Source organism: Pongo pygmaeus, chromosome 7 (assembly GCF_028885625.2).
Source record: "Pongo pygmaeus isolate AG05252 chromosome 7, NHGRI_mPonPyg2-v2.0_pri, whole genome shotgun sequence".
Taxonomy (NCBI): Eukaryota; Metazoa; Chordata; class Mammalia; order Primates; family Hominidae; genus Pongo; species Pongo pygmaeus.
The window spans coordinates 132,864,881-132,878,174 of NC_072380.2; the positions used below are offsets into that span (position 1 = coordinate 132,864,881).

A 13,294-nucleotide genomic window follows, 5' to 3' on the forward strand; every position below is an offset into this window, starting at 1 on the left:
TTTCCATAAATTTGGCTTATACCTTCTGAATAGAGAACTAAGTAGCCATTTCTAACATGACGTTTTTAAACAAGAGCAAAAAATCAATGCAGAGTTATTTGATTTGTGCAGGCTTTGGGGCAAAGTTTTAACAAATTAGGCTTTGACATTTTGGTAAATGTTAAAATATCTCATGGCACTTTAATAGGATTGGGATTTTTCTTGCCCTTACTTTATGTCCAAAAGTTTGGGGACTTGGCAGAAAAGCTTGGGAAAACTGAAATTTCACTTCTCCCAATGTGGTATTGCTCATCCTAACTTAAAATAAGCAACAACTAAAGAAGAATTTATGCTGGGTACAGTGGCTCATGCCTATAATCCCAGCATTTTGAGAGTCTGAGACGGGGGAGTTGCTTGAGCCCAGGAGTTCGAGACTAGCCTGCACAAGATGAGGAGACCACATTTCTACAAAAAATTTTTAAAAAATCAGCAAAGTGTGGTGGCACATGCCTATAGTCCAGCTACTTGGAAGGCTGAGGTGGGAGAATCACTTGAGTCCAGCAGATTGAGGCTGTTGTGAGCCATAATCTCACCACTGCAGCCCAGCTTGGGTGACAGAAGCAGACCCTGTCTCAAAAAAAAAAAAAAAAAAACCAAACCAAACAAACAAACCAACAAAAAACAAAAAACAAAGAAAAGAAAAGAAAAAAAGAATTTTAAAGACAAGCTATGGTTACAATGCTTTTTCCATATAAATAATGCCCAGTTTCCAAAAAAAGTTGCCAAGACTAGCATAGCATTTATTTAGTTAGTTAAAAAGTACATGAGATGCAGATTAACCTCCAGTATTACATGTTAAGTATTGCTTCAAAACGCTTGGATGCAGGAACTGCTTTGATGAGAACAGAGAAAGGCTATTTGATTGTGGCCTTTCACAATAGAAAAAGGTCCTCTTTAACACAGGAGAAAGGCAACTTTTTCTCCTACATTAAAACAGTATTATGGGATATCTTTTAACATTTTTTAATTTAATTTTAATTTTTATTTTTGTAGAGTCAGAGTCTCACTGAGTTGCTCAGGCTGGTCTCAAACTCTTGGGCTCAAGCAATCTTCCTGCCTTGGCCTCCCAAAATTCTAGGATTACAGGTGTGAGCTACCACACCTGGCCAGGGATATCTAATGTAAGTCTCCCGATCTGAAAAGGAAATTTTTTTTCTCCAAAAAGACAAATGTGGCCTGTTTTTTACCTTTCTTTTCCTTGCTTTGTTCTGATTGAAACCTCTGGTTATAATGTTTGGAGAAGGAAATCTTGGAATATTTCGTTGGAGTTGAGTGATTCTGCTGCAATATGTTTCTTTGGGTGTGGTGGACAGCTATCTGTGTGACTGGCAGATTTACTGAATGTTTTGATTTGATAGGGCTGAAGTCTGCTGCCATATCTTTTCAAATTCCCCTGCACTCATGCCATCTGTCTACAGAAGAGCTGCTTATACTCGTTTGGATAATCCACTAATCTTGTTTTACTTGACTTTGTAGGGTTAGGGTTCTATGTATACCCTGGGGCTTTTCCTCCTATAGTTCATCAACATTTACTAACCGTTTTCCCAATGTCTTCTGTGTCCTGACAAATTAATCCAGGCTATAATGCTATGTAGATGGTAGTCACTTAATATGTTGACTATTCTTTTAGCATATACACTGAATGTACTGCCTATTCCATTAGGAATTTTAAGGAATTTCCAGTATGTGAATTTGTTAATCTAAGAAAACATTCTTTACTAATTAGCATTTTGGTGGTAGGCCGGTAGGGGAAGATATATTTTGGACCCTAAGCACAAATCAGTACATTCTTTAATTTTTATTGCAGGACCTTAACTTGAATATTTGTATAATGATCAAAGTATATGGATCTCCCTTTTATTGGCAACACGAAAGAGTTGTGTACTAGACTGTGATTGGATATTTAAAAAAAGCTTAGTTGTCAAAAATTTTTTTATGAATGGTTGCTTGAAGGAAATATAATTAATTTATTCCTTTAGATATACCGTATTATTTTGAAATAAAACCCAAGTATCAGAGATTTAACTACGTGAGTCATATTACTTTGAAAGTTTATGTAACTATGCTTTGCTGCATTCATCAGAGGCTTTTGCACTTAAAGCTACTACCTGAAAGCTGTATTAATCTACGCCACTCATTCTATTCACAGAATTGAATGATTATAGGAGTTACAGAACCCAACATCCCACTTGATACCGTTTTTCCTTCACACTCTCCAGACTGAAAGGATGCAAACAGGATTGTTTGAAAATCTTCAGGCCTAGCTCCAGTCTAAAGCCTGATTGGCATATGCCTTACCAGATTAAGATGTTGTTTCAAAGAACAGACTAGTGCAGTATCTCTCAAAAGAACAGCTTCCAGGACTGGGGGAAGTAGCATAACGGCAATTAAAAAATACTTGGGATTGGCCAGGCACGGTGGCTCACGCCTGTAAACCCAGCACTTTGGGAGGCCGAGGTGGGTGGATCACAAGGTCAGGAGTTTGGGACCAGCCTGGCCAACATGGTGAAACCCTGTCTCTGTTAAAAAAAAAAAAAAAAAAAATTGGCTGGGCCTGGTGGCACATGCCTGTAATCCCAGCTACTTGGGAGGCTGAGGCAGGAGAATTGCTTGAACCCAGGAGGCAGAGGTTGCAGTGGGCCAAGATCGTACCACTGTACTCCAGCCTGGGTGACAGAGCGAGACTCCGTCTCAAAAAACAAAAACAAACAGAAAAAAACTTGGGATTTAAATAAGCAATGTGGAGTATTTTTTAAAGCATTCAAGGGTGTCAGAGTCTCCAGGCTTTGTAAACTAAGAGATAACTTGTACTGTGCTAGGTATAATCCCTGTCATGGTGGGAATTTTATCTGGACATTCCATTATCAAAGATCTCGAAATGGTAATAGTATGGAGATACTAGATAAATGTAATGTGACTTAAAATATCATTGTAATAATACTTTTTAAAATACTCATATTCTTCCATTTGGAGGTAAATGACACCTAGAATAGTACTGTCATTCTTATTCCTCAAGAAGAATTAATATTCTTTTGGGTCCTGTAATCAGTCATACCTAGTTTTGATTTACAATTAGGTAACTTCAATTGATGTGTTTTTATTGTTGCCACTGGAGACATATATCTATAGAAGAGAAAATTATAGGAATTTAAAGCTTAACACATTTTGATAAATGATAAGCATATAACAAGGAGTGTTTGCACTTGATTAGTTTCTTAGGAGTTGGACAGAAACAATCATGAGCTGTCTCTCTTGTTGTTTGAGAATATAAAAAAACAGTAGCTCAAATGTAGTATCATTATTAATGGAATCTTATTTAAAGAATGATATGTCATTACTATCTCTATTTGAAAATGGCTTGGCCTGAAAGCAGAAGCCATTATAATTACATTAATGTTTTAAAAAAGCAATAATTGCTATTAATAGGTACGAATTATTTCTATATTGCAAAGATAGATTAATACTAGACATATCAAAATATGTTAATTACACTGAGAGGTCAAGATGAAATATGGACATTCCGATGAATGAATTGTCATAAAGGCAAGGTTCAGCATCCATTCTTGATTGAAAAAAATATTCTTAGTAAAAAGACAAGAAGTTTTAAAAGTTTAACATAACATATCTATCTGAACTCAACTACCATTAATATTCTTAATGGTAAAATATTTCAGGCATCCCTAGTAAAATAATTGTTTTTAAACTATTAACCTATACAGTAAGAAAAAACACATCGGTTGCAAACAATGCAGTTGTCAACTTGGAAAATCCAAGAGATTAAACTGAAAAAATATGAAGGTAGCAAGAATTCAGAATGGTGGTCCATTAATATATAAAACCAATATCTTTTCTATATTAAAAATGGATCTATCAGATAACAGTATTGGAAAGAGTCCATTAATAATAGGAACTAAAAAGTTAACTAGAAATATCCTTTGGGGTAAGAAAGGCCATTTTACCCATGACACTGAATTAGAAACCATAAAGAAAAAGATCAAGTCAGATTTCTGAACTTAAAAAAAAAATCTTAACCCAATAAATGAAATTGTCAGGCAAAAAACAAACTGGAAAAATACTAAGTATATATGAGTTAAAATTAACATGTAAAGAGTTATTGTAGATCAATAAGAAAGTAGGTAAAGCTCATGAACAGGTATTTTGTTTAAAAAAATTTAAATAGCCAACAAACACCAAATGTCACATTTTACTGGTTATGAAAAATCTGATTAAGATGCTAATCCCATTTTACCTGTAAAATCAGAATATATTGAAAACAACCTCTGTGATGGTGGAAGTGATGTGACCTGGTGCTCATATGAGATGCAGGTGGAAGTGGAAATCAGTGTTATTTTCCGTAGAGCATTGTGTACCTATATTAGAAAAACCTTAAAAACATGCATGTTGGGCTATGTGAGGTGGCTCAGGCCTGTAATCCCAGCACTTTGGGAGGCCGAGGCGGGTGGATCACCTGAGGTCAGGAGTTTGAGACCAGCATGGGCAACATGGTGAAATCCCGTCTCTACTAAAAATACAAAAATTAGCCGGGCAGAGTGGCACGTGCCTGTAATCCCAGCTACTTGGGAGGCTGAGGCAGGAGAATTGCTTGAACCCAGGAGGCAAAGGTTGCAGTGAGCAGAGATCTCACCGTTGCACTCCAGCCCTGGGGACAAGAGTGAGACTCTGTCTCAAAACAAACAAACAAACAATGCATCTTGTTTTGCCTAGCAGTTCCACAATTGGGAATTTAGCCAAAGTAAATAAATCATATATTAAAAGAGATGTGAATTAGGATGTTCATTGTGGTGTTATATGTATAAAGGAAATTTGGAAACAATCTGTATTTCCAAATAAAGGTAGGTAAATAAGTTGTGATACCGCTATATGTATATATATTGTGAAAGGGCATTTACTGTCATCAGAATACACTTGAACAAGAAAAAATAACAAAAGGCGTATTCTTTTTGTTGTGCTTTGTTGTAGTCTGAATTTTTCACTATTAAAACTCTTTGTTTTTGTAAGCAGAACAAGGTATTTTTAAAGTGGAAAGAAAGTGATGTGAAGCCTGATCTTGTAGAAACGTTTTCCTAAGATGCTTCTACCATGTCTGATGGTGTCTATATGGTTAAAATCCTGGCTCCTGAACTCACTAGCTTTGTGACTTGGGCAACTTCTCTGTGTGTTATTGTCCATCTGTAACTATGTATTAGAAGTGTACGTATTTCAAAGAGCTGCTGTGAGGATTAAAGGAATTTATATGTGTACTTGGAGTAGTCTTTACATACTTCAAGGGCTCAATACATTTTATGGTGAATAAAGTAAGATGACTTTTTGGTGTGAACCATGGGAAAAATTCTGCTCAGCTTTTGGTATCAGAAAAAGCTATGCATCTCCTGAAAAAATATGTTTTAGTTAATCTAAAAATATAGTAAGTTTTAAAGCTTATTATGCTTCCCTCTTGCTTAGCTGCTAATTCATAAATTTTTAAGCCAAATTCATGGTTACCTTTACCAACCATACAGGACCAGATACATTTTCTCTGTGCTCATTTAACTCATTACTTTATTGTTTTATCACCAGAATTTCCCCTTATACTAGGATTGCTGGACCAAATATATGACACTCAGTTAAATTTTAATTCCAGATAAACAATGAGTTTTTTAAAAAATAGTGTTTTTCAACTATTGCATAGAACATACTAACATTAAAAAATTATTTGCTGTTTATCTCAAATTAAAATTTAACTATAGTCCTGTATTTTACATGTGAAATTTGGCACCGTTATCTGATCCATTATTTTTGTTTATTATTTAGTTGCTTCAGATCCTTTGTGGGATAATACTGGGAAATGAATGAACGAATATATAAATGAAAAAATGAATTAAAAAATATGCCCTGGGTAGAAGAAAACTTTGGAGATATTTTCTTAATCTTTGAGGGAAGGATTTCAGAATTTCTCCTCTGTAATGACCTAGTGATAGAATTGTAATCTACAATTTGTAGAATGGTCTTTTAAATTAATACAGAACATTCATTGATTTTTCCCCTCCATTTCTGCCTTTCTCCCTTTCTCCTTCCTTTCCCTTCCTTTCCCTTCTTTTTCTGAAAGTTTTATAATGTTAAAATTTTTATTATTAATTATTATGGATACATAATAATTATACCCTTTCTTCTTTTCTTCTTCGTTTTCTTGTCTTCCATTTATCTTCCTTTCTCTCTTTTGCTTGTAGCTCTTCTTTCATTGATATCCCAATGAAAATGAACAATTTGGAAGAGTTTTAGATTCACTTATGTTAGGAAAAAAGAAGAACTATGAGAAAAGGTGAAAGGATTAGGGGTTATTCAACCCAATGAGGGGAAGTCTGAGTACAAAGTGGTTTTTCAAATTCTCTTGGATCACCAGTAGAAAGATCCTATATATTTGTTCTTTGTAGGCAATATAAGGCAACAGGAGTTTATGTGAACTTTATGTGACAAATATAGGAGGAATACATTACTGGCAAGGACATTGGGATTGATGATAATGCTAATTTCAGGTAAAATTATGAAATTTATCCACTTGGGAAATTCACTATGCAATTTATGTCTGTAGGGAAGAGTCACAAAGTATATTCTGAAGTTCTCTCCCAAATATTTCAAATCATTCTCTCCATTTACAGCATCTTCTAAAAAGTCTTTTCCTCATCAGTTTGTATTTTAGAGTGAAATGCACGATGCTCTAGGGAATTAATTACTTCCTGACAATACTAATCCACGTTGGCTTATTTGCCTGTCCTAAATGATTACATATATTTTATTTTCAGCCTTTTCAAAAATATCCCTGTTCTCTCTGTTTCTAGGTGGCTGCTACACCCCATGTAAAAAGCAGAAAATAAAATGAAGATTTTCCAGCGCAAGATGCGGTACTGGTTGCTTCCACCTTTTTTGGCAATTGTTTATTTCTGCACCATCGTCCAAGGTCAAGGTAATTGAAGACTTTGAGAATCAGTAGGGTCTGGGACTCTAGCCTTCTTGTTTCTGATTATCATTTTTATTTTATTTATCCTAACAATATGTTGGCTTTTACTGAGTTTTACCAACTGTTTGCAGTGTAGAAATATACACATCTTTGATGAGGATTACAACCTCACCAGTGACGGAGCATAGTGATTTTGTGGCAATTGATTAAATAGGTCATTCTTTTTTTTTTTTTTTTTTGAGACAGAGTCTTGCTCTGTAGCCCAGGTATGGTCTTGGCTCACTGCAACCTCTGCCTCTAAGGTTCAAGCAATTTTCCTGCCTCAGCCTCCCAAGTAGCTGGGACTACAGGTGTGAGCCACCATGCCCAGATAATTTTTGTATTTTTAGTAGAAACAGGGTTTCACCATATTGGCCAGGTTGCTCTCGAACTCCTGATCTCGTGATCTGCCCGCCCCGGCCTCCCGAAGTGCTGGGATTACAGGTGCCAGCCACCACACCTGGCCTATTCTTAAAGTGCTTCTGAAAAGCCTGTGCAAGTTTAATCAGTGAAAGTCAAATTTTTATGTTACAATATCAGTTATATTAATAATGCTCTATTAATTAAATTGCTTTATGAATACAGCCCTATTTTTACAGCTCTGTTAATAAATAACTGTAATGTGAGTGTGTATGTATCCTAATCATGTTTCGTCTCTTACATGATGTACAGGATATTTCTATCATTTCATACCTGGCCCTTGATTTTGCTCCTTTTCTTAAAAACTGAGCACATAGTCTGAACGTTATAAGGGCCTGACAGAGCCTGCCAATATGCCATTTCAAGCATTCCTAATGATTTCTAGCTTTGTTTTAATTAAACTTAATTTGTGAAATCTACTCTTTGCATTCCTGGGATGGGAACTTTTATTTTTGATTTCCATTCATTTTTATAAAGTAAGTCTGGGGCTGAAAAACTACTACCTGTGGGCCAAATCTGGCCCACTGCCTATTTTTATAAATAAAGTTTCAGTGAAGCATATCATGCACATTTGTTTGCATATTGTCTGTGGCTACTTTCATGCTACAGTGATATAATTAAATAGTCATGACAGAGACTATGTGTCCCACAAAGCCAAAAACATTTGTCTGAAAAAAATGCGCTAACTTCTGAAGTAAATATGCACAACTGTGCAAAGTGATATTATTAGACAAACACGGGAATCTACAGAGACTGAAGTGTTGGTGATGAAATGTTATTTATCAGCTGAGCAAGGAATTGTTAAGTGTGATAAAGTGATTTTAGGAATGCTAATGTCTAATGTTTGGCATTGAGGTTGTAGAAAAGATCAATGCATGAACCACCACACACTGTTTCCTTTAAGGGAGGCACACATGTTTGGAAAGGAATGGAGCTTGTCTTTTTGCATCCACAAATTGCTATTATACACCTGGGGTTAAGGAACTGTATTTCCAACTACTTCACTGAACATACAGCAGGCAGTTTGGTAGATACATTCTACTTATGTTATTTATGTTGATGAAAGAATGCTTTCAGCTGTGCCAATTAGGAAATTCTAGACCACTTATCTTCTAAACTCCAGGATACAAGACACAGATCCTTAGAAACAAAAGGCGGGCAAGTTGCTAAGCCCTCCAGAGTTGCTATCTCAGTCTAGCATAATTCAGAAGTGGTCATTTGTGGAATAACTGATCATATATAGCTCTTTTGGGATACTTTCAAGGATGCTGTCTGTCGGATATACATTGTTAGCCAAATGCTGTTTTTTTTGTTTGTTTGTTTGTTTTTTTGTTTTTGTTTTTTTTTTTGACAGAGTTTTGCTCTTGTTTCCCAGGCTGGAGTGCAATGGCAAATGGCGTAGTCTCGGCTCCCTGCAACCTCTGCCTCCAGCATTCAAGCAATTCTCCTGCCCCAGCCTGCCAAATAGCTGGGATTACAGGCATGTGCCACCAAGCCCAGCTAATTTTGTATTTTTAGTAGAGAGGGGGTTTCACCATGTTGGCCAGGCTGGTCTCGAACTCCTGACCTCAAGTGATCCACCTTCCTTGGCCTCCCAAAGGGCTGGGATTACAGGCATGAACCACCGTGCCCAGCCACCAAATTCTGTTTTAAGTGAACACTTATGGGGCATATTCTATGTGTTAAGTTCAAGATAGAAAGCTAAATAAGACCTATTTATTTATTAATTTTTTGCCTTCAACCAGGTTACTGTCTACTAGGGAGACAGGGCTGTAAGCAAATAAATTGCAATATAAGTTATGTTGGGGGTGAAGTGTGGCAAAGACAAAGATGGAAAGATAGATTGAAGCCAGATTATGGAAGATTTTAAACAACTCTGTTTTTGAGAAAGACACTCTAATAGCAATATCAATGATTCTCCTATTTGCGACTCATGGGGGTTTGAGGGATAGGATCAAACAAGGTATGAAAGATCATTAAAATATACTAAATTGTCCATGAAATAGGTGTTGAAGGCTGGAAGTAGGCAACGTGATTAGAGAGAATGCATCTAAGAATCATTTAAGGGGTATAGGAGATAAAAGTTGTCTGCTGATTATAAGTGGAGACAGACAAAAACAGCGAAATATTGAAGATAAATCAAGTTTCTTGATGGAGACCTGAGCAGATGGGGTCTTTCATCTTGACCCCTGTGTCATTACTGCTTCTATATCTTTGCATTGTAATTGTTTATTTACCTCAGCTCATAAAAGCCAATAGTTCTCTCTTTAGTGTCTGTATCTCTAGTACAGAGCAATGTTTCAGTCATAGTAGACATTTGTTCAAGAGTTTAAACAAGTAGAAGACAATGAGTTCAGTTTTAGACAAATATATGGAGCTTAAGGTGTCTGTGGGACATTCAGGTGGAGATGGCTGGTAGGCAGTTGGTGGTCTGGAGTTTAGGGAAAAAAGATCAGCGCAGGAGATTATATTCGAATTGTATTTTATTTGGGAATTCACTTATAGGGATTTTTGAAGCCTTAGAACTAGAATTAGGAAGGGATATCAAAGTGGAAAGAGGTGAGGATGAAGTCTGCCAAACATCAATAGAGTTCAATAAGAGTTTAATAGAAGAAAAATGACTGATTGAAAGAGTCAAAAAAAAATCCAACATCAACTATAAGGAGAGTCAGGGGAATGTAGTGGATGATAAGTGAAGGCTGGAGAAATTTTCAAGAAGGAAGATGGTGGCTGCACGCTGGGGGAAACCTCAATAAGAAAAGCTTTAGAGGTCTTTGGTTTTGCTGATTAGGATAATATGTGAGACCTTTGAGAAACCTCATCTTATTTCTACCATTACGCCTCTTATTTACGTGACTGATTTTGAGCAAGGAATAAAAAATATGAATTGCTTTATTGGAGTGATTTTCTGCTTTTAAAGCAAATTTAGTAGTGAGTTCCTGTGGGCTGGCCAAATTTGACATTAATTTGCAAAGCCAAATAGACATTTTCAGAGAAAAAAAAATAGTACGGTGGCTCACGTCTATAATCCCAGCACTTTGGGAGGCTAAGGCAGGCGGATCACGAGGTCAGGAGTTTGAGACCAGTCTGGCCAATATGGTGAAACCCCGTCTCTACTAAAAATACAAAAAATTAGCTGGGCATGATGGTGCGTGCCTGTAGTCCCAGCTGCTCAGGAGGCTGAGGTTGCAGTGAGCTGAGATGGTGCCGCTGCACTCCAGCCTGGGCAACAGAGCAAGACTCCGTCTCAAAAAAAAAAAAAAAAAAAAAAGCAAAGTCAGTGTGGTAGGCAGAATAATGTACCTGCAAAGATGTTCACATATGAATCTTCAGAACTTGTGAATATGTTATATGGCAAGGGGGAATTAAGACGTCAGATTGAATTGTTTGTTAATCAGTTGACCTTAAAATAGGGAGGTTGGCCTGGATTATCTGGGTGGGCCCAATGTAACTGCAAAAAGTTTTAAATATGGAAGAGGGAGATAGGGCAGCCAGTGTCAGCGGCCAGGTGAGAAAAACTTGGCTGGCTGGGTACTGCTGGCTTTGAAGATGGAAAGAGACCACAAGTCAAGCAACGTGGGAATCCTCTAGAAGTTAGAAAAGGCAAGACAATGATTGAGTGATTCTCCCCTACAGAAAGAAATTCAGCCCTTCCAACACCATCCTTTTAGCCCGATGAGATTGATTTCAAACTTCTGACCCCTAGAACTGTAAGATAGTACATGTCTATTGTTTTAAGCCACTAAGATTTTGAAATTTATTACAGTAACAATAATCAACGAATATAGCTAGTATTAAAAGACATACAGGATGGCTCACGTCTGTAATCCCAGCACTTTGGGAGGCTGAGGCGGGCAGATCATGAGGTCAGGAGATCGAGACCATCCTGGCTAACATGGTGAAACCGCGTCTCTACTAAAAATACAAAAAAAAAAAAATTAGCCGGGCGCGGTGGCGGGCACCTGTAGTCTGTAGTCCTAGATACTCGGGAGGCTGAGGCAGGAGAATGGCGTGAACCCGGGAGGCGGAGCTTGCAGTGAGCCGAGATCACACCACTGCACTCCAGCCTGGGCGACACAGCGAGATTCTGTCTCAAAAAAAAAAAAAAAAAAGAAAGAAAAGAAGACATACAGGAAATTAATTCTTGCTCCTTAATTGCTAATCCACAGAATGTGCTTTACCATTTAGTCTCTCCATGGAATATTTTATGAAAAATGTTCCCTCTCCAGGACCTGTGAACTTACATTGGCTCAAATAACTGTTTAAACCTGGATTATTCCAGCATCTTCTTTTCAAGACAAGTTGTTAAATGAACTAGAATACGGAAAAAGTAATGTGATGGCTGTAGGAGAAAAATGCGTACAGCAATAACAAAGTGATGGGATCCACACTTTCTTAGAAATTTCACAGTAAATATGTACCTGGTTCTAGCGATGTTTGTTTTGGACGGTTACAGGAAGGAGCCACTGAAGGTAAAATAACTGTCATTTAAAAACCTCAACGCATAGAAAATTGGAGACTTCGCATAGGGGCTAGCTTTAACTTTATAAAGACCTCCGTGTTCACACGTTGACACATATTTCTTGCTGTTAGTAGCCAAACACATTTGAAAAGTTGAGAATATTTTCCTTACGGCTGTTTTCAGCATCTTTATAATGGATCATGAAATTACAACATATGAGGTTCTAAACCACATTAAAAAAAAAATCCCTGTAGCAAATCCTACAGTAAAAGTCTCTCAAAATTTAATTGCTCCAATTTATAAAACATTTAGGCAGTACATTTAACTGGAAAAAAATGACTAACATAAAAAGCTAAAGTTTTTGTATTTTATTGTATTTGTTGAGCCAGAGTCTTGCTATGTCGCCCAGGCTGGAGTGCAGTGGTGCGATCATGGCCTCCACGTCCTGGGCTCAAGAGATCTTCCTACCTCAGCCTCCTGAGTAGCTGGGACCACAGGCCCATGCAACCACGCTCAACTGATTTTTGTATATATTTTTTAGAGATGGAGTTTTGCCATGTTGCCCAGGCTGGTCTCAAACTCCTGGGCTCAACGAATCTGCCTGCCTTGGCCTCCCAAAGTGCTGGGAGATTACAGACATGAGCCACTGCACCCCGCCAATAATAAAAAAAGAATTTTTTTGGTTTTAGATTACTTGGAAAAATAGCCAAATACTTCTCTGCTGTTTAAAAGTCTTTTAAAAATAAATATAATTGGTTGTCCTATCAACTTAGCATCCTAAAATATGTTTTAAAGAGGTAAAAACTCTCAGTGTGATTCATGCTGCATTATCTTTATCAGCCAGAAATTTTTGGTTGCAAATAAAATAAATTTTCTCTGGTCAACTAAGCAAAAATGTATTCACCAGTAGGTAATGCAGTAGCTCATATAATCAAAGTAAAAGTAAATAATCAAGCTTTGAAAAGGATAGGAATCTGGGAAACCCTCTGGGATACAGTCTGTACAAACTAGTGACCATTTTCCTTAGGGCATGTCATTGGAACGACTGGAGCTATTTTCCATCCTTGCATCACTGGAGTCAAGTTTCAGATTCTTGGGAGAGTCTGCTTGACCTGGTTTGAGTGATTTTCCCAGCCTTTAGCCAGGGAAGGATGGCTGGCCCTATGCAGTGGGGGAGGTGGTGGTGTTCCTTGGAAGAAAACCAGGATGCTGTCATATAAGGAAGAGGAGATGCGATTATGGGTAGGGAAGAATACAAGATGTCCATTTCAGTGTCCCTGTGTAAAAACTAGCGTTTTAATAAACAAATGTGAATATTTTATTAAAATAAGTATCTTTACGTAGATGGTCACTTGACAAAACCGTAAGCATTCAAATTC

The 13,294-nt window shown here is 37.1% G+C and overlaps 1 protein-coding gene across 3 annotated transcripts in view; it reads left to right on the top strand.

Moving 5' to 3' along the window:
* COL14A1 (collagen type XIV alpha 1 chain) overlaps window positions 1-13,294 on the top strand; it is a 241,791-nt gene that overhangs the window by 16,796 nt on the left and 211,701 nt on the right. For all 3 annotated transcript variants that reach the window (XM_063669039.1, XM_054497822.2, XM_054497821.2), the window contains exon 2: window positions 6,876-7,000. In XM_063669039.1, the coding sequence (XP_063525109.1) occupies window positions 6,913-7,000 (88 nt within the window). In that variant the 5' untranslated portion in view covers window positions 6,876-6,912. The remainder of the gene's footprint in view (window positions 1-6,875; window positions 7,001-13,294) is intronic.